The following is a 20394-nucleotide window of genomic DNA, read 5'->3' on the forward strand; positions in this document are numbered from 1 at the left end:
GTTCACCTGTAGCCTTCTTTCATGCAAATGTCTGTTTGAATCTGTCTTTTAATTTGTTTTTGTTTTTTGCTGCTACTTATACTTGATTTGTGAAACATTTTAAATCAAGGTCATTGTTTTAGCTATGGAACCTCAGTGATCCGTAACGTATGGTGTAACTCAACCTCCCAGGTGAATTTGAAGTAGTACACAGGGACTTTAAGAATGTAGCGTTTCTGATATTTCATTCCTACATTCCTGCTTTAAAATGTTTTGCCAGCTTGTTGCCTGAGTTAGAGTCTAATTTAAGATTGTTCAAAACAATGAAAACTTGATGAATAATAAAATATACAGCGCTTTACTGTTTGGATTCTAAGGATTTAAGTTGTGGTTGATATGAAGACACCTGTGGTGACGGGTGTTTCACGAGAAGCTTCTTTGTCAGAGAAAGAAAAGAGAAACAACTGGTGTATTTCTCAGCGGTGCAGCGAACAGCTTCAGGCTGTTATTTGAAGAAAGTCAATCAGAAATATAATTTTAGCACAATCTGATTTAATGCATATATCCAGATATTACTTAACAGATGTTTCTATAGCAACAGGTTGCCAATTACTCTTCATCTAACAGCTCTCTGGGCTGCTTGTCAAAACTCAATTTCTGTCAAAAAAATGTAGAAAATGTTTTATCATTTTGTATATAAATGTATTTTGTGTTGTTGTGTTAGCTGGTGTGACCATTGCATTACATTTCCTAGCAGCTTCATGAAGTGCCTTATTGTCTTTTGCATAAGAAAGTGGAAAAATCTTTTAATTAACATTAGCAGCAACTTAAAGCTCTGGTAAAGAAAATGAACATTTAGCATCCTGCTATCAATGAGCTAAAGTAAGGCTAACAAACACTGAGCCGCCTTTTGTGGATACCAAAGGCATAATCATTAATATTACATCTGTATGTGAGAGGTAGACAGTGCCACTAACAACATCTAATTTAGAAAGAAAGCCAATAAATAGCAGGATTGAACTCATTATAGAACTTAAATACATTGAATGCAGAACTTCTGACCTTAAAGAGCATCAAATCTATGGTTTCATTCTTGTAAATCTATATGGGTTGTGATTGATTGATTTTGTGTAAATAAGTAGTGTGTGATGTCTCTGGATATTAACCATCATAAAATTAATTGCTGTAATTTTTTTATTACTGGATCATGTTCAGTGCTGCTGTGCTTTTGTATCAACTCATTACACGTTCCTCTCATCTGCCTGTGATACATATTTTTCCAGCGTACTGCAAATTACTTCGCAGGGAAATTAAGCCTAATCACTGTGAAACTGGACCAATTTAAAGTTTCTATTACACCAGGGTTTTAATGTGGGGAAATATGCATATCTGAGTTTACTATCACTTGTTTCATGCAAGCCTTCAATAATTTGCTGAACCACAGGAGGCTTTCACACTGTTTTTTGATGCTTCTTAGGCCAATAAATGTTCCAGGCGATCAAAGAGTGGACGCTGATTCATCTTCTGCTTGTTTGTTGCAGCCACCAAATGTGAGGGACCCCTGAAGTTTCTGTGTAAGAATGGCGAGTGTATTGACAGCTCTAAAGTGTGTGACTCTATGAAGGACTGCAAGGACCGATCAGACGAGCCGAAGAAAGAGTGCGGTAAGAAGAGTTTTAAAAAAAAAAAAACACAGTGTTGACATTGTTTACTGTCCACCGAGCAGATTCAGATGAGAGAATAGGAGTTGAGAGATGATGTCGCAGAGCAGACTGCACTTTCATGAAGATGTCTGTTTATTGAGAACAATGTAAAGTATTGAAAGATGATGGCAAATTGGTCCTGGGGGTGAATTATCGACGATGCTTTCCTCCCTTTTCTTCTCCACTTGAACTTGTTTCCTGTATACAGCCTTAGCTTAGCCCACTGAGACATCAGTAGTGGAAGCTACTTCTCTGACTACAGCGGAAACCAGAACACTTCCAACCACCAAAAATCACCTCCCACTGAGATTGCATTTAACTGCAGAACCCGTGAATAGAGATGTGGACAATGACACCCCTTCCGTCTGTCTAATGTCTTTGTCCTTCTAGGAAAGCATTAACTTGTAATAAAAAATAACACGAAAGGAAAAGTCTGAAAACTTGTTACATAAAAATTATGTGATGAAGAAAGTCTCCCCTTAGGACGGACTCTTTTATTAAAAAAACAGTGATAGATAGTGGTGACTGCTATCACAACACTATGACCCTAAAGGTCTGATATCACAGAAGTAAAGTGACATGGCCTCGAGTATCATGAAGATATCGATTCCTCTCACTCATCAGCTGTTGACAAACTCGCTTTAAATTAAGTTTATTTATTGCCCTCAACTGGTTTGTTTACACATAAAAGCTTTTCCATCATGTCCCCTGAGTAAGAGACGAGGATACTGTGTCAGCAGAGCTTTGCCTCTGCCCTGTGCAGTGAGGGGAACATGTACACATCTATTGTAAATGGATTCAAGCAGTTAATGTAGCAGCGTAATCGTGTTTGCTATAACAAAATGTGACTACCTCTCTTCTATTACCTTGCATTTCAAAGACTTTGGAGGCGCACTTAAAACAGCAGCAGCCTCTGTTGATCGGAACATGAGCCTGCACGTACTAATTACCATCAAATAGTAGAAAAGGGCTTCTTCTTCTTCTGCTCTGTGATAATCTCTCCGCATACAGTATGTGTTTATCTCTTCGCCTATTTTAATAATCAAAAGTACATGAAATTGCTGTCTTATTCAAGCAGCATAAACTTGATCTTCAGTAGACCTAACAGGAAAAAGACATTGCACCAAAAACAGGTTTTCAAGAGTGAAATGTCCCTCTATCTCCTTGTATCTCCTCCCCACTCTCCTTCAACTCAGGTCTTGTTCACAGCTCATTAAAAGCGTGTCCACACACACCTCGCTCATCGCTCTGCTCGCTCAACCGTTTACTCGCAAGATGTTCCCTCGGCCAAAACACACAGAGAAAAAACTACAGACACAGTAACGCTGCTTGCTGCGGTGAAAAACATTTATACCTAGATGTTCCATGTGATTGCGTTTGCTGCATCAGCCTTACATTAGGGGGAAATAAAAACAATGCCACTGTGTGTGTGTGTGTGTGTGTGTGTGTGTGTGTGTGTGCAAACCAATGTTTCCAATCTCATTAGAAATAATGGCATATTACCTCATTACTTGGCACACCATTCATTTCTTAACTCTGACTGCACCATCACTTTTCACTTGCACAGGCTGAAAATAGGTTGTACATAACAACCTACCATGGTGAGAGAGAGAGAGAGAGAGAAAGAGGGATAGAGGTGGAGCAGAGAAGGAGAGACGCCATGTTTGTTTGCCCGGGGGAGAGAAGGGAGTGACCTCCAAATCATGGCTGTCCTTGAAAGGGGACTGGGGAAAAAAGCTGTCACACACGGCCTCTCCTGGGGCATCTTTGTTGCCCACCCTCTCAGAGAAACAAGGAAGGAGTGAGATGTCAAATACAGCTTCATCTCGGTCTGCAGTTAATTCTGAGCTGACATGAAGGGAGTGAGCAGGAGCGACTGTGAGTGGCAGATTGCTGTCAGCCGTCCAGCTGAATTAGAGATGGGAATTTAATGTAGTGCCCAAAGTCTGCTAGCACTTTTACAAAGCAAAGAACATTCTCCAACAAAAGTAACCTTCACTCGATCTTTGGAGAGTCAACTTTATCTTTTCTTTATTTTTGTTTCAGTAGTTAGAGAATCATTTTGTGTAGCTTTGCAAAAAAAACAAAAACATTTCTCAAAGCTCCAGAGAAAATGTGAACAGGTCATTCTACATCCCTGAAGTCTGAGTAGTTGTGTCTGTTTTGTGTCTTATTGCAGAACACAAAGACCACACAATGAGAATCTGCTTTAGCATCTTTTAACTTTAATTTTTGAGATATAAAGTATTCACAGGGCCTCGTTTCAGAGATCCTCCTGTGTCGTGTGTAACACTGAAAAGACTCTAAATGACACTTCATGGAATGAGGAAAGCTTCAGTCTGAAACTGTAAGAGGTTTCAATACATGGGCAATAAGATGCAATACTATGATGTGATATAATAACCTAACACAAGTTACTATATAATGTGAAACCAAATGCACAATACAACCTAATATGATGAGGGACAATCAGATGCAATGCTATGGGGTGTGGTATGTTACGATACACATGAAAATGGGTCTTGAACTCAAGTACTGCACACATTTAGTTGCCTCCATAGTCATTTTTTAGCTTTTATACAATTATTAAAAATAACTTTTTGAAAGTTCTCTCGATGTCTTTTTTTCAGTAGCCAGACTTTCAATCCTAAATCTGATTTCTGGACAATAGCTGAAGTCTGCATTCGGTCAGCTTAGCTTAGCACAAACACTCAAAACATGGGGAAACTGCTTAAGTCAATAAATGTCTCTTTTCATCGTCTCTAAAGACACCAATTAACACCTACAGTATATTCTTAAATTTGGACATGTTGTGATGTACAGTAAGGGGTAGTAGCTTCCTTGTTTCCTAGTGGCCTTGAGGCTGCTAAAAAGAAATAAAGTAGAATTTTGTTCTACTATTTACAGTGTATTAGTCAAAAAATACTCCACATAAAGTGATCAAAGGAAAGACACATTTTCCCAGGGAGAGGTCCAACAGGAAGACAAGGTATTGTTAGAAAAACAAACAAAAACAAAAACTCCAGCAGTTTGTGAAGTTAACTTTCTGTCTTTTTTTTTTTAAAGCCAATAAACAGATATTTACTTCCATAGGAAGAAGCAAGTAAACCTGTTAGGAAGTGAAACATTGAAAGTGTCAGCCTTTACCCTTTTACTTATGTTCACAGAACACTAAAGGGGCTCAGGTAATTATCCTCAAAGGGAACTGTTACAGAGTTTTGTGGTGAGAAAATAAAAACAATACAGTGATGATATCAAATGGGATTATTTGTTTAGTTAGTTTGTATAAATACAGTCTGGGAGTTGCTGTTGCTCTCCTTTGCTTCAGGCCGACCGTTGACTATCTCACACATACTGTACAGTAGCTCTTCTCTCAGTGACTGACCAAATAAAGCTCACTGTCTATTGACAAATGTGTAACACTACACTAGTTATGATGTTGTTGACAGAATCAAACACTCTCGTATTGAGGAGTGCTCGTTCTCTTCCACTTCAATCCATTTCTTCTCTTCATCAGCTCTTTCCAGCTCTCATTGTGCGTCTGTGCTCAATTGTGTGTGTAAAAAGCAAAGTGTGTGTGCCGTTGAATAAAAATTCAGAAAGAATTACTTTTAGGTGATCCAAGCTTTCACTCAATGGGCCTCCCTTCTATAATTCTTTGAAACAATAGTTTATTTTTTCCTTTTGTTGAACCAAACATGCAGAGTGAGCTGAAAAGCTGCTTCAGTCCAGGCATCAAAACAAATACTAAAATGTGACTTCATGTAACAGCTGGCTCGATGATGCTTTTAATATTCTCAGATGTATTGAACCAATTTGATGAGATTAAAAAAGCCAAACCTTAAATCTCAACCTTTGATTTCTACGTCTGTTTTGCTATCAAGTGATTCTTAAAAAAAACAAAATGTGCAGCACATTTACAGGATATCTAACTGCCTCTAATGTCGTCATTGTGTGCCAACCTTGTGTTAGCTGCTTTGACCTACTTTCAAACGAGAGTGGTTGTGTTTTTACATCTTGGGTTCTCTTTTTTTTTTTTTCCTCTTCTCTCCTTTCAATCTCCGGAAGCTTTTACATCTCTCAGCCTCAGTTTGAGCAATGTGCCTGATGAATTTAGACGTCCTCACTCGCTCCTCTGATAGATCCTTATGGGAAATCTCAGAATCCCAGTTCACAGCATTAATCCCCCCAACACACACACATATTTCATATCCCGGCACATGGATCTGATTTTTGGGGGTTTTAAAGGCTTACCATGTGTGATGTTGTGCCTCTTTTAGTCCTTTTATTACAATCGAGAACATCTGATAAGGATTCAAGACAGATGGAAAAGAGCCCGAGTACATGGGCAGAGATAAAATGAAGATTATGAGGTTGAAATCCATTTTTGCACCCATCCACCACACATTTTTATACACCTTTATTGAATATCACATGCTATTCTGCTGATATTACTGCTGTTGTTATATAGTGCAGTAAATCAGCCTTTCTCTTAATCCTTTAAAATAACCCTTTGAAAGACTGAAAGGCCTGATCTTTTCTGTGATTGGCTGAACATAACCACTTGCTGCTTTTCTTTGTCTCCCAGGCTTGAATGAGTGTATGATCAACAACGGCGGCTGCTCACATGTCTGCATGGATCGACCAATCGGCTTTGAATGCCAGTGCCCCACCGGCTACCAGCTCCTGGACAAAAAGACTTGTGGTGGTAAATAAAGAAACTTTTGACACGCAGATGTATAGATAAAAAAGACATCGAGTGACAGGCTGACTTCTGACCATGCTACAAGGCGTCTGTGTGACTGTGTTTGTGTGTTTGTGTGTGTGTGTGTGTGTGTGCATGTGTGGTGGATTGCTGTGGGCAGCTCTCAGCTCTCTAGCTGTCTGTCTTTGTTTGGCTTGCCCAGCCTATCACTCCCACAGGGAAACTAGCACAGTCATATTTCTCTCTCTCTCTTTCTCTCTTTCATTTCACACAAGCACGCATGCACACATACGCACACGCACGCACGCACACACACACACACACACACACACACACACACACTGTGTCCTTCACAGCCCTTCCACATCCTTTTCACACTAATGTCTTCCAAACACACCGAAGTGAAAACTATAGATTTGCTTGAAGGAAGCAGAAGAGAGGAGTCGACAGGGACACGCCCTGTCTCCCTGTCTTGTTCTTTCTTCCCATTACATGCCAATCCCGCCGTGTGTTTCTCCGCCCTAACACTCATAAATCTGCATATTTACTCATCCATTACGGCTGATACGCTGAGAATATATTGCATTGTAAGAATTTGCTTGTCTTTCTTATCCGGTATAGCTCATGAAGGTGAACTAGTCACAATCTGTCTCTGTCTGATGTGTACTTGATTGATCACCTCTCTCTCTCTTTCCCCTCCTCTCTGCAGACATCGACGAGTGTGAGAACCCAAATGCCTGCAGCCAAATCTGCATCAACTATAAGGGAGATTTTAAATGTGAATGCTATGAAGGTTATGAGATGGATCCGGTGACTAAGACCTGCAAGGCCGAAGGTGAGACACGATGATCAACAATGATGAGTGTTTGAGACGTTGTAGACATTTCAGTCCCACACCCACTGGAAAGGAAACAATGCGCCGTCATTAGCATTGTATAGCTTCCTCATGGCTCATCTAATATAAATGCCAAAAATTAGCCTTTTTGATAAAAAGTGAAGCCAATTTGGATGTCACAATACTGCAGGTCATCTCATGACAACTTGAGGCTGGCTGTAAAAGCCAGAGAATCTGCGTTAGGGTCCCATTTTAAAACATGTTTTATAGCAGAAATCAACATTAACAGCCTGGTACAATAAATGGTTTTGGTCTCAATAGCCCATTTCTCTGATGCTGTTTTGGTGTGTTTGCCAGGAGGTTATAGCCTGCCTAATCTCCACCTCCATGCCTGTTTCTAGATTAACCAAAAAGCATTTCTAATATGGCCATCGCCACCATTGGCAACGTTACTGAGACTAGCAGTGTTGTGAGCAGTCTATACTTTTTGGAGACATTATTGGGTACAAGCCACATAAGACCTGACATACATCAGACAGAAGACTGGGAAAACTCTGGGAAACTGAAACTAAAAAGATTGTCCAGAAAAATGATTGAGTTCGAAGCTTAGCTCTGTAAAGCCTGATTTAGATCTTCCTTCCGTTACCAGGTGGTTACATCAAATAGTTGGAAGTATCATAGTGTTAATCTAATACAAACAAAGAAAAGTGAACGGGTACTGAGTCAGACCTAATACCGATAATACTTTTCAATACACTTCATCCTCTTTGATAGATAAAGGTGAAATATGATATGTTGATAACTAAATTTTGATGTGAAACATTCTTTTTGTTAGTGTGTAGGCACTTGTTCACCTACTGTGGAGTTATTTCCCCCCTCAGGTAGGTGCAGTGTGCACAGTATGACGTGTGGCGCCTTTCTCCAAGAGACATATTCTACGAGAAGCTCAAAATGATGCTCCATGTCCTTACATTATTGAGCAAATCAAAAAATGTTGTCATTTTCTGATACATCTAGTATACTGCTTGGTTGTTTTTATTGTCAGTTGTAAATCTGCTCAAATGTGTTGTGTAGTTCTGTTGATAACAAGACTTCCTCTCCGACGTTGCTTCGCCTCATTAGTGAAACCCTCTCAGATCTCATCTCATAATAACAAACATCTTTTCTGCTGTTAGGCTCTTATCAGCTCTCTGCACTGGCTCGTGTGCTTGACAAAATTGCTAAAATATTCAAGCATCACCAAGACGACCGCTGAGTTTCTCCCCGGCCAGATCTGCACTGTCCCATTAGACGATTTCATGAGTGGCAGACTTATGTGTTCAACCATGCTGAACGCCTATAATGAGGTATATCAGCACTTCAGGGGCACCTGGCTGAGTCACGGCGGAGGCTAATTACAACAAATTTAATCTGCCGTTCCGTTAGGCTTGTTCAAAAGAGTTGTTACACTAGTGGAGAACAAAGTGAACTGCTAGGAGGCCAATTAATTTCGTTTGACCTCCAACTCAAGCCAGACACTTCTATCATGAGGATTGCACAAAGAGGCTAGTTCATATGTTTACACTTAATTTATGTTCATTATTTCATTGGCAGGAAACAGAGTGTCCGATGAGATATGTTAATTTGCTCTCAGTGGCTGTCAAATGTTGTGATTTCATTTTCCTCCATTAGCCCAAGCTGATATCAAAGCTCAGCACTCACTTTGTATCCACACTGTATATGTGTGTGCCCTATGTCTGCCCCCTGCCTCTGTCTGCACTTGTGTATTTCTCTGTGCATGACTGCCCAGTGTGTTTGCTATCAGTTTATCACAACCAGTAGAGAGCTGAGTGTCTGGCCGTGTGTCAAAAGCAGCGAAAGTGAAATCGCAGTGAAAGCAGCCGTTCCACCCGTAGGTTTTGAGGCAATGAAAACTGCTTCTGCTGCCGTGACAGCCCATAAAACCAGCAGTGGTCTATTTTCCTCTGTACAGGGGTTGGAAATGTAGTCATTGTAATGGCTGGTTTTTGAGGAACCCTTAGTCCTGAAGAGCACTGTTATCATTCAGACTTTTAGCTTGGAGAGGAAGGAAAGGAAGAGAATGAGAGAACGTGCAAGAGTATGATACTACACTGAGGCTACGACACAGACTGAGTGAAACTGAGGCAATCGAGCCATTAATGAGAGAATATCTCATCTGCCTCCGGAGATAACTGGCTACAGCTGCCATCCTATTACCATTCAGTGTCAGGAGGAGAGAGCTGGAGAGAGCTGGATATAGATGTTATAAGACAAAGGTGGGCTGCAGTTGCTAGCCAGAGTGATAAAACCTCTCCCTGTAGGCACACATTGTCGGCGTATCTGTCATCCACAAAAGCTTTTTTTCCAGCCAGAACTGTAAAGAATAAAACATAGAGACATGATAATAAAAATGCATCTCAGGGCCTCTGTTCAGATTTGGCTCTAATTAAAAAGCATCTTGGGTGACCTTCTCACAAGTGGACGCCTCTAAAAATAGGTGTGATGCACCCAAAATGAAAAGAGGACACAGCGTGATGTCAGTGCTAATAGCTTTGCGCTAATACTGTAGCATGACAATGACTAAAACACAACAGGTTCATGAAGTAGAGGCAAGAAACTAGTCCATGGTGTCTCTTCCTGTGACTGTGTTTTAACAATGTAGCAACAGACCCATGATTCCAGCTTTGTCTTTCCTGATTTGTTTAAGTTTTTATCCAGTATGCAAATATCCACTGCAGTCTTCTTCCACTGCCCTGTGGATGAAAGCAAAGATGTATTTTTTTAGCCTCGCTAGCAGCATAGCTGGAGGATATCTCCCTCCATCTATTCAAATGAAATGAAATTCTATAAGGGCATTTGTGCTTTAAATAAAATACATTGTAATTTTCCTGTTTTGAATCCATTCCTCAGATTTGCCATTTAAAATGAAACATGTCCAGTGTAATTGTATAGGTTTCACGAAATCACACTTGAGCACATGTTGCTCTTGAGCACTAGCAACATGATCTGTTGCTAGTGCTCAAAGGTAGAGTGAGTTGTCCACTAATTAGATTTTGAAATGGGTTCATTGTCAGACTACTTTCTTCTGCATGCTGATGATCCTTAAGCAGGAAACCTGAGCCCCCAAAGTGCTCCCTCTGCTAAAGTCATCAGTGAGTGAATGTGTCTGAATGGGTTACCCCAGAAGCTGATTAGGGGGTAGACAATGTGAATGTGTGTGTGTGTGTGTGTGTGTGTGTGTGTGTGTGTGAACGAGTGAATGTCACATGTACTGTAAAGTGCTTTAAGAGGTTAGAAGACTAGAAAGGTGCTAGAAAAATCTGTACCCTTTTACACGATCCTTTTTTTTTTTTTTTTACATTTTGTCCTTGGATAGTACAGCTGAAGATAGTCAGAAAATGTGGAGGAGAGAGAGTTGGGTAGGCGTGCATAGGGTCATAGCTGGGACTCAGACTAAGCCTGCCCTTCCGACTGAACTTTTACACCTGGTTGATACTATAAGTTGGTAACTCTGTCAAATTAAGAATGGCCATCTGAAAGGAATTTAATTGTTATCAACATTTCCATTCAAAGGAAGAATGTGCCAACATTTTACAGCAGAAATCAAGTTTATCCTATGTGAACGTCTCTGTGAGACTTGACTGTCTACAGTGAGTGAGAAGTGTGACTCTCTCCAGCTATACTGTTGTCGAGCTGTGTTTATGTCATGCTTACATGGACGGGACAGCCTTGTGCATAAAGCTGTTTCAGTCAAGGACTAGAGAAAAGAAGAATAACACACTCACTGTTTATTTGGATGTCACTTGAAGATTACGGTCATTCCGTGTCAGTTTATGTGCAATGTGAAGCTATGAGTTAACCAAAGTGTGCTAACATTAGCCCGCTAACACAACTATTTAGACCACAGGCAATTGCAGCTTAATGGTGCTGGTGCGTTCTAATTCATAACTCCTTCGTGCCACTCGAGTGGAGATGGTTTGGAGGTGTATCTCTGGAGGAGAGCTGTGGCTTCAGAATAACAGAGGCGTCGCCAAGCTGCAGTTTGTTTTGGTTTCATGCTGGTGCCCAAGGGCGACATCAGTTTGACTTGACTTTGTTTAAGGTTGTTAATCAGCTCTCAGAGTGAACGACTGCATTGTTAGTCTTTTAGTATGTGAGTTCTTGTGCACTCATTCATGTCTATTTACTGTGGTATCTGACAGCTTGCTGTTTAAAGAGTCACACAGCCATATGATAAGGTAGCTCTGATCTATATTTGCAAGCAGCAGATAATAAGGAGCGTACGACTTAATGATGCACACAGACACGCTGATCAATGCAGGAACTATTCAGCACTTTTTAATGAGGGATTATTGTCCCCGCTCTCTTGTTAGAGGAGGATATTGAGCTGTATCACACAAGCTGTGTTGAGTTATTTATCTGTGTTATAGATGACATTGCAAGTATCGACTGATGTTACAAATAAGCTGCAGCATATTAAGCTGCAATGCTTTAAGGAAGATTGTGAAGCCTCAGTGTTATTACTGTAGAGGAATGTCTACATCATTCCCTTTCACACAGCATCTCACATCACGAGTCCAGCACAAAAACACAAACCATGCTGTGCAGAAAAAGAATGTTTACGACTTGTTGGCATCTTCTTTTTTTATTTTCTCCCTTTGGAGCAGAATAATGCCATTTGTTTTGCGTTTAAATTTCCACACACCTTCATGTAAAAGTATTTTTTCTTATTTTTTATCTACTGTAAATCCCACCATGTATGCTCAGAATACAGTGAGAAGTAAATTCCCTTCATTTTGTTTCTGAATGTAAATCATATAAGGGGTTCTGTGCCTTGGACTCCACTTCTGGCTCTCCACCAAACTGTCAGTCTATATGGCTTATGTTTTGTTGGAAGAACATCCTAACTCCACTTACTGATAATGTATTCCTCTTTCTAACAATTCATCATGTCCTGACCTATTTTCCAAATTGCTTTGCACTCTAACTGCTCTGTGATTATAAAGGGACTGCATGCTGGACTGAAAAACATGAGGCCACAAGTTCTTGTTTACTTTGCTGACCACTTAGCAAGAACGGTGCATTTAATATTTGCGTCTGTATGTTCAGGAAAGAGCCCATACTTGCTGTTCACAAACCGGCATGAGATCCGACGGATCGACTTAGTGAAGAGGGACTACAGCCAGGTGGTGTCCACACAGAAGAACACTGTGGCTCTGGACCTGGACGTGGCCAACAACCGTGTCTTCTGGTGTGACCGCTTTCACAGGAAAATCTACAGGTAAACTATATCTATAAACAATCTGAGTTATTATGACAAACATTATTTTACTTTAGAGCAATGTCCAAAATCCAAAACTTGAGCTCAGATTTGAACACCCAACCTGGTTTTACAGTTTTGAATTGAAAATTTAAATGAATAGATTAGAACAGGTGTCCTTATTTGTGAATCGTATTAATAAAGATAAACTGTTGAGCTTTTGTTTGTGTGCATTAGATGCATAAAACAGGGGAAACCATTATTTAAAACAATTGTTTGTTAACACCGGTTGACTGAGAGGTGTTGACAATATACACCAGAGTCTTTATTCACTGTAATAAGGTCTGACTGTGGAGACACACCTGACTTTACATTCGACTCCTTACTGATGGATGTCTGGACTCCACATGTTAGTTATGTTGTTGTTGCAGTCAAAGACATCGTTTAAGTCAGAATTTTGTATCAACTGTTTTTTTTAACACAAACATTTGTTAGGTCTAATTTTATATGATTGTATTTATGACTATTTCAATACTTATTGTATTGTACTATTTGTTTTAATTTCTCTATTTTTATTCTGATCAAAATGCATGCATCGTTAATTAATTTTTCATTCCCTGTTCGTCTTACTTGGTAGATACTTTTTACAACTTCATTGAACTTTTTCTCGTATCTTCTGATTTCAAGCCAAAACGAACAAAATTTGACATTTCAGCCACTTGATGTGTCAAACCTGTAATTGTGGAACCTGAAATATTCCCCTGTACTTAATGTTCTGAGCATCTTCTTCTTGTTCAATCTTTTTATGTTTTTTGAAATTTAACCAGCTGACTGGATGGCCCTGGCCTGCTATCATCCCAGATTAATTCCATCCGTCCTATTGTTATCCCTCTGCGTTTTCTCCCCTGAGTCTGTTCTAATTGGAGCACTCTGTTCCCTTTATAAAATGGCTGTTAAAAGAAAAAGACCTCTGGGGAAACTTAAAGTGAAATTCTTGTTCAGGGAGCACAGATGCGCGGCCCTCACCTCGCACCTCTGCCGGGGCCAAATCATTAGCCAGCAGGGCAACCACTGACTTAGGCCTTGTCTATTCTGATAAGTGATCCAGCACGGAAGGATGCTAACCCCTGGATGAACCTGCTCCGTGCGTGGCCCAAGGCTACAGCTCGCACTCTAGTCCCATTCTCTACTATGTAGTCACTTCACAGCACAGGGGAGGCTGGAGATTTAGAATACACATCAGTCAGGATGATATATAATCTATAGGCCGTTCAATGTCACTGTCACTTTCATGTATCTGCTCATATTTCCCATCACATTTATAAAATTCAAATGTATCAGTTATTTTATCCCTGTTTATTTCTATTGCTGCTTTCACTGCTATGATTTCAACAACGTTTTATTCTATAGTTTTACTAATAGTCTTATTATCTTTTAAGTTTGTACATTCTTACGCTTGTAATGTTAAACAAAAGGTTAATATTTTCTGAGAGTAAATCTTTTTAGTAGAGTGTCATAGAGTAAGAAGAATAGTGGATACAGACTCATTATGACAACATAGGGCCCCACCAGGCAGCCAGCATCCCTCCACTGGGCATCGATTTTACAATAACTGCTGCCTTGCAGAGGATTACGACTTCCATATTCTCCTCCCCTCAAATTCTCCCTCCTTCCCCTCTCTGTATCTCTCTGTGCTCGCCCCCCTCAAGTGCCTTCATCCATGAGGCCAGTGACCCCTCCCAGCAGGTACCACTGCTGGATTCATTCCTGCAGACCCCTGTGGGTTTGGCTCTGGACTGGCTCCAACACAACCTATACTGGGCAGACTCCGGTGACAAATCCATCTCTGTGGCCTCAGTGGACGCCACCAAAAGAAGAATCCTCGTCAACACGGACCTGAGCGAGCCGCGGGCGATAGCGTTGGACCCCCACCACGGGTAAGAGAAATATATTTTGCCTTTAAGCCGGACATAAAACCATAACCTCTGAATGTCATTATTAAAATTAAATCTCATGTGAAGAGTTTTTAGCTGGGAATGAAAAAATTGAAATCAATACTGTAACCTCTCCATGAGCCACAAGAGCAAACAAGATCATCAGGCACAGGATCAAATATTAGTGTATCATTTTTTTTACTGCCTGAAAATGCTACTGGACCAAAGCAGACTTTAATATATTCTCCACAGCTAGGATCCACATTGAGTGATATGTTTGGCTTTTAATGGAGTTTTCATATTAGGCACCATTGTTTGGTACCATGCTCATAAAGCAGTCCACTTCCTTGTTTGAACCCGAGACCACCTCTTCAAACGGACTCAGGCACAGTACCCGAGTACGGAACAAGTACGTTTTTTGTTTACACTGATCAAGTGAACCAGACTGTGGGGGTCAAGCGTACTTGGATCTGGACCCAGGTCCCTAGTGTGAAACCACCCTAAAAGACAGCGGAATGATTTTTTCTTTCTTTTCTATTTTCTATCTATATTATTGATTTCACATATACAAGAACAAATCAGCACAGAGATAAAAGGTACCACGTTGTCCACAGGGGGAGCCATAATCAACACAAGCCAAAAGGTGCTCACAGTAGCTTCAATAATACAAATGTCAGCATCCTTTTCCATGGTCTTTAAACTTTAAACTATGATTTACATTTTTAACGCTAACTGCTGACCAGAACAGCTCCTTCCTGTTTTAAGAAATATGCTCATTAGCAACCATTAGGCTGTTAATTTAATTACAGCTTACAACATATCAGAAAAAAAAAGTAGCAAACTTAGTTTATGATGTTTCCTCTCCTCTCTTCTGAAATGCCGTCAGAGTACTAATTTCCTCTGCATGTATTCTATTTTAATGTAGATGATAGTCAATGGAGCCCAGATAAAGATTAGTAAAGTGATTTCAGCCAAAGACCCGAGCATTGAATCAACATAATCCTCTCCTGGGACCCTGTCTAATCATTAACATAAGAGAACTGTTGTTGTTTTGTTTTGGGAATGCAGAGTAACACGCCGGTGACCCATTTAAGCATCCTGACTCAATAGTTTTTTAGAATTTCTGTCCTAGATGATTGCTCCTAATCTGGGAAGCTTTATGAATTTGTGCCAGCCTCGGCAGCTTTTTTTTTTTTGTTCTGGTGATCAGAAGCTAGATGAAAACAAACATACGCAGAATTAAGTAAAAGAGCACAGACACACACACACACACACACACACACACACACACACACACACACACACACACACTGAGATTTCCTGCATATCAAAGTCCGATTCTTATCCCCAAAAGCACAGATCTCTTACTGAGACACCAAATTACTTTTGTCTTTGAATGTAATAAACATTTACATAGAAATGACTGTTTAAATCTCTGTGTTGTTACAGTGCATACTGACTCATAATGCATGATAACCATTGAAACTACACAAAACTCATACACTAACATCTTTTGAATGTGCTGGTTTAAACATGTTGAGCCTACTGCAAACCGCTGCCATGGCTGCAGAAGTTTGAATGTTTCTCATTTAATAGAGAACTTACCAACTCATAAAGTGAATTAACACTACCACAAAATTAAATGGAATACATTCCTTACAATTATGACAATTTGGGCAGATTGTAAGGAAAATAAAAGGAATTCCTGCCAAATAACTTGAACTAAAGGGTGATTAAACCAATAAATGTATTTCAGAAATTAATATTAGAAGAACTACATCCTCACCAGACCAATTTACTCTGTGTGAAATGATCCAGATAATCCATGTTATCAGCTGCTAAATGCTGTGGAGAAAAACAAACCAAGCATCAGTGAGGTGGTAATGGTATTTTATATGTAAAGATGAAACTGTGATTCTGTTGCTGCATCGTTCAGCTCGAAGACGTGTTGTGGTGCTGAACGGACAGTTCCTTACAACGTTTCTTCTGGTTGTTGCAGATGTATTTGTTACTGGCTTTAATGAAGTTTATTTATATACCGGAGGAGCACTGTAGTTACAACAGAAATATGTCTTATTTCAGTCTCCCACAAAACCTCTGTTTCACATATCTTACAGAATCTATCCTCAGACATCAAATCAGAGACAGTATGCTACTGCTTTATTGTTCAGTCTTTAGTAGAGAATCATAGTTTCAGCTACCATTTGACAAAATCCACATCCCCATGTCTGGTTTTCACAGTCCTTCTACAAGACTTCTCCAAGACTACCTGAATATTTCAAAGGCAGTTTTCAGCAGCACTACTTTTCTGTCATCTTGCCCGTACAGAAAGTTTGTGCAGTCCTCGTAAAAAAAAAAAATATATAGAAGAATGCTATCTGACTTGCTGGTACCTCAACTGTGTCACACAAAGTTACAATTCCTTGCGTCTGGTAGCTGTGTCTTTGTTGTGCAAATGCAGCCAGACACAGTGCAGAGCAGCACCTACACAGAAACTCACAACTTTCTCAAAGAATGGCAAAGTTCCAGACAAAATGCCGCAACCAGAACATTGTATATTCAGTAGAGCCTGTTGGCACAACAATGTGGGCAGACTAAATGACATAATAAATAAAGCGATGAAATCTGACAAAAAAAAACTGGGGGAGGAAAAAAAGAAAGCATCTCATTATGAACACTTTTGCACTGCAAGATCTTCTCTTTCACATTTCCTGCTGAGCACAGCTGCATTACATGAACACTCCACAATATAACATTAAATGTGCTTCCTTTGTTCACTCCAGCTTCATGTACTGGTCAGACTGGGGCACGCAAGCCAAGATAGAGAAAGCCGGGATGAATGGAGTGGACCGACAGGTGCTGGTGGCTGATAACATTGAATGGCCCAATGGAATCACTCTAGGTGAGAGCACAGCACTTTTTTTTTTCACCCTTTATTTCTTTATTATGTTACACAAGGTTATATTTGACACTTTTTTTTTTTTTTTAAAGCTATTTTCATTTATCTTAAATTGCCTGAAGCACAGAGTTAATGCATCCGATAATCGAATGGGAGGTAAAGGTCAGAAGTAATTAAAATAATGAGGAGAGATATTTAACAAAGATGGAGAAAAAGTTATCCTACTTGTTTTTCGAATGACATTTGAGGAGAGTCATAACATATAGATCAACAAAGTAAAACTTAAACTGCTGTAATAGTGAGAACCTGACATTTTAAAAGTAATCAATAGCACCTACAGGGATTTTGCTGGTCGGAGTGCATCAGTGTTTACCACAAAGACAATCAATTTCTACTCAGCTTGCGAAAGTCTTATCTGTGTGTGTGTGCGCGTGTGTGTGTGTGTCTGTGTTTGTGTGTCGCAGATGTAGCCAACAGGCGTCTGTACTGGGTGGACTCAAAGCTGCACCTGATAGCCAGTGTGGACCTGAACGGAGCTCACCGCAGGACACACATGTCGTCCTCAGAGAGTCTGGGACATCCCTATGCTCTGGCTGTGTTTGAGGTTTGTGTGTAACACGTTTAAAAGATTTCTGTCTTGTTGTGCACATCTCATCATATCCACATCTTCCTCATCAGCCTCACGGGGGCCCGCAGTGTGACTGGGAGTTTAAAAGTAATGAGAGTTAAATTCAATTTACTGTACATTATGTGTGTGTGTGTGTGTGTGTGTGTCCTGTGGTCTGTTTGCCCCGATGGGTTTGACTAGCAGAGCATACTAAACAGAGAACAGCCACAGGGAGAAGATAGCCTACAGGCTCAACACACTTATGTTTTGGCCCTTAGCCGTCAGAGATGATGGCCATCAGAGAAACTTAGATCTGGGTTTATCCTACAAATTCTTCCTATCTGGTCTCTTTGTTGTGTTTTTGGGCTTGTGTAGAATCATGCTTTTGCTTACAAACTCAGACAAAATCAGAGTCGTTGCCACTGCAGCAGAGTCCCAGACAGCTGCAGATGGGTGCTAAACACATCAGCCAGGTGGTCGATTCCCAAGTGGGACTCCTCTCAAGGGTATCTGGTCTCAGGGGGATCAGGGCAGCAGGTTTCTTATGGCAGCGGACCAGTTTACAAGCTCGGAATTTTTGAAAGTATGCCATTGAATGACATTGTTCAGCTAAATGCTCCTGAAATTTGTACCAGGGGGCTTTTTTAAGTCAAAACACCAACATGGATTTTAATGTCCCTCCATTGCTACACAATAATAAAGACAACTTAGCTCTGCAGATTTGTTTTGAAAGGAGGTAAAAAGAAAAGAACCATGCCGTCTAGTCTCTTAAAACGTTTGCATTCCAAATTTACTTTGAGTAAAACCGCACTTGAATCATCACCCAAATGTATTTAAAGTGTCAAAGAATATTGTAAAAAAAAAAAAAGTGTGAGTCATAATTTTATTGTATTTTCAAAACTCAGGATTGACAGTTATGTCGATACAGCACAAAAAAACACAATATTCAAGATTCACAAATATAAGCACACAGACGAGGCCATCCTCTCCGTCTTTTACCTGCTCCACTTTTAAATGAAAATGTGTGCTCAAACAGGCTGTTTGAAGATTTTCCCTTCACGACATCACAAAGGGCAGTACCCCCCCCCCCCCCCCCCCCCCCCCCCCAGGTGGATGTCACTCCCACAGCAAATAGTGTGTTCTGCCCTCTGAGTCCACCTTCTCACTGTACACAATAGGTTATGGTGCAAGAAAGCCCAAGCCATATCCACTTCCAGAGAGGGGCGTGGTCAGACACAGCTCATTTGCATTTAAAGCTACAGACACAGAAACAGTCTGTTCTGAGCAGGGCTGAAATAGAGGGGTTTATAGGCACGATCAAATACAGGATCAGAGTGGATTTTTAGCAAGAAACTTTGTTTGTTTTTGGGTTACTCTGAGACGTGTTTAATCTTGTTGAAAAGAAGTATAATGTGTGACCTTTAATATATGAGTTATGCAAGTTACTAATAACTAAAGCTCCCAAGCCTCCCATGACATGTTGAGCAGCCGTATAAAGTTTTCACTTTGCTCAAGTTAGATAAAGAAGAAACATATTTTTTCACCCTTCTCTGTTGATTTTCTCAACATTTTCTCTTGATTTTTCTCCCCGTTAAATAATAAAACTGCCAATAGGGTTGAGCTGTTCAAAGCACAACCTTGATGTAATTGTTCTACTGTACTGTGCTGCCAGTCGACTCTGCAGGCAGCACTGTAGTGTACCTAACAAAACGATGATAAATCCCCTCTGGTGCGATACATAATCGATCCGGGGCTCCTCTGCTCTCTGCCCTGTTGTGACTACAAGGTGACCTTCCTGTTTAGGATGTTCAACACACACCAGCTCTGTGTTATTGAGTGGAGCGTGTTGTAGTGAACATCACATTACCATCTCGGTCTGACTCAGTGACTGACTCAATGCAAACAGACACACACGCGCGTACACACACACACAAAGACGCACTCTCATGTGGCTATATTAGGCTGTAGTTTCTACAGCAACCCCAGAATATGTCAGCTGCATTTCATTAGTTGAATAGAATTATTTCTGAGTTAAACCTCTGCATATTTATTTCCTTGATGCATTCATCCACTCATGTTATTTGCAGCGCATGTCAAATGAACACACTTTCTCTTCCACAAAAGATAATCAATGAGACTATGTGTGACACAAAATATTTATCAGTGCATATTTCACTGGCGTTAATTTTCTCTCCATTGTTTTTCCTCAAATAAATTAGAGTCGTGAGTGAATACGCTGAGCCTAGCATTTACAGCTGTTAGCTCTGTTTACTCTCCCACTGTGGTCTGTATTCATGATTCTTCTATTTTCACTCTTTTTCATTCACCAATTTCATGTCATTCATACAAAAGCAGAGATTTAATTAAGTCCCTTTCAAATTGAAGGACTCTTGAACATACATGACTCTGGAAATGTACAAGCTGTATTAGTGCATGTTGCTGTACACTACGGTTCTGCATAATGCAATGAAA

General features: G+C 40.2%; 1 protein-coding gene across 2 annotated transcripts in view; it reads left to right on the top strand.

The window, feature by feature from the left end:
* The window catches only part of LOC109996541 (low-density lipoprotein receptor-related protein 8), an 87293-nt gene that overhangs the window by 57580 nt on the left and 9319 nt on the right, over positions 1 to 20394 (top strand). For both annotated transcript variants that reach the window (XM_020650721.3, XM_020650729.3), the window contains exons 7-13: positions 1521 to 1643; positions 6271 to 6390; positions 7097 to 7222; positions 12332 to 12503; positions 14192 to 14419; positions 17200 to 17318; positions 17780 to 17919. In XM_020650721.3, coding sequence (XP_020506377.1) covers positions 1521 to 1643; positions 6271 to 6390; positions 7097 to 7222; positions 12332 to 12503; positions 14192 to 14419; positions 17200 to 17318; positions 17780 to 17919 — 1028 coding nt within the window. The remainder of the gene's footprint in view (positions 1 to 1520; positions 1644 to 6270; positions 6391 to 7096; positions 7223 to 12331; positions 12504 to 14191; positions 14420 to 17199; positions 17319 to 17779; positions 17920 to 20394) is intronic.

Source organism: Labrus bergylta, chromosome 4 (assembly GCF_963930695.1).
Source record: "Labrus bergylta chromosome 4, fLabBer1.1, whole genome shotgun sequence".
NCBI lineage: Eukaryota > Metazoa > Chordata > Actinopteri > Labriformes > Labridae > Labrus > Labrus bergylta.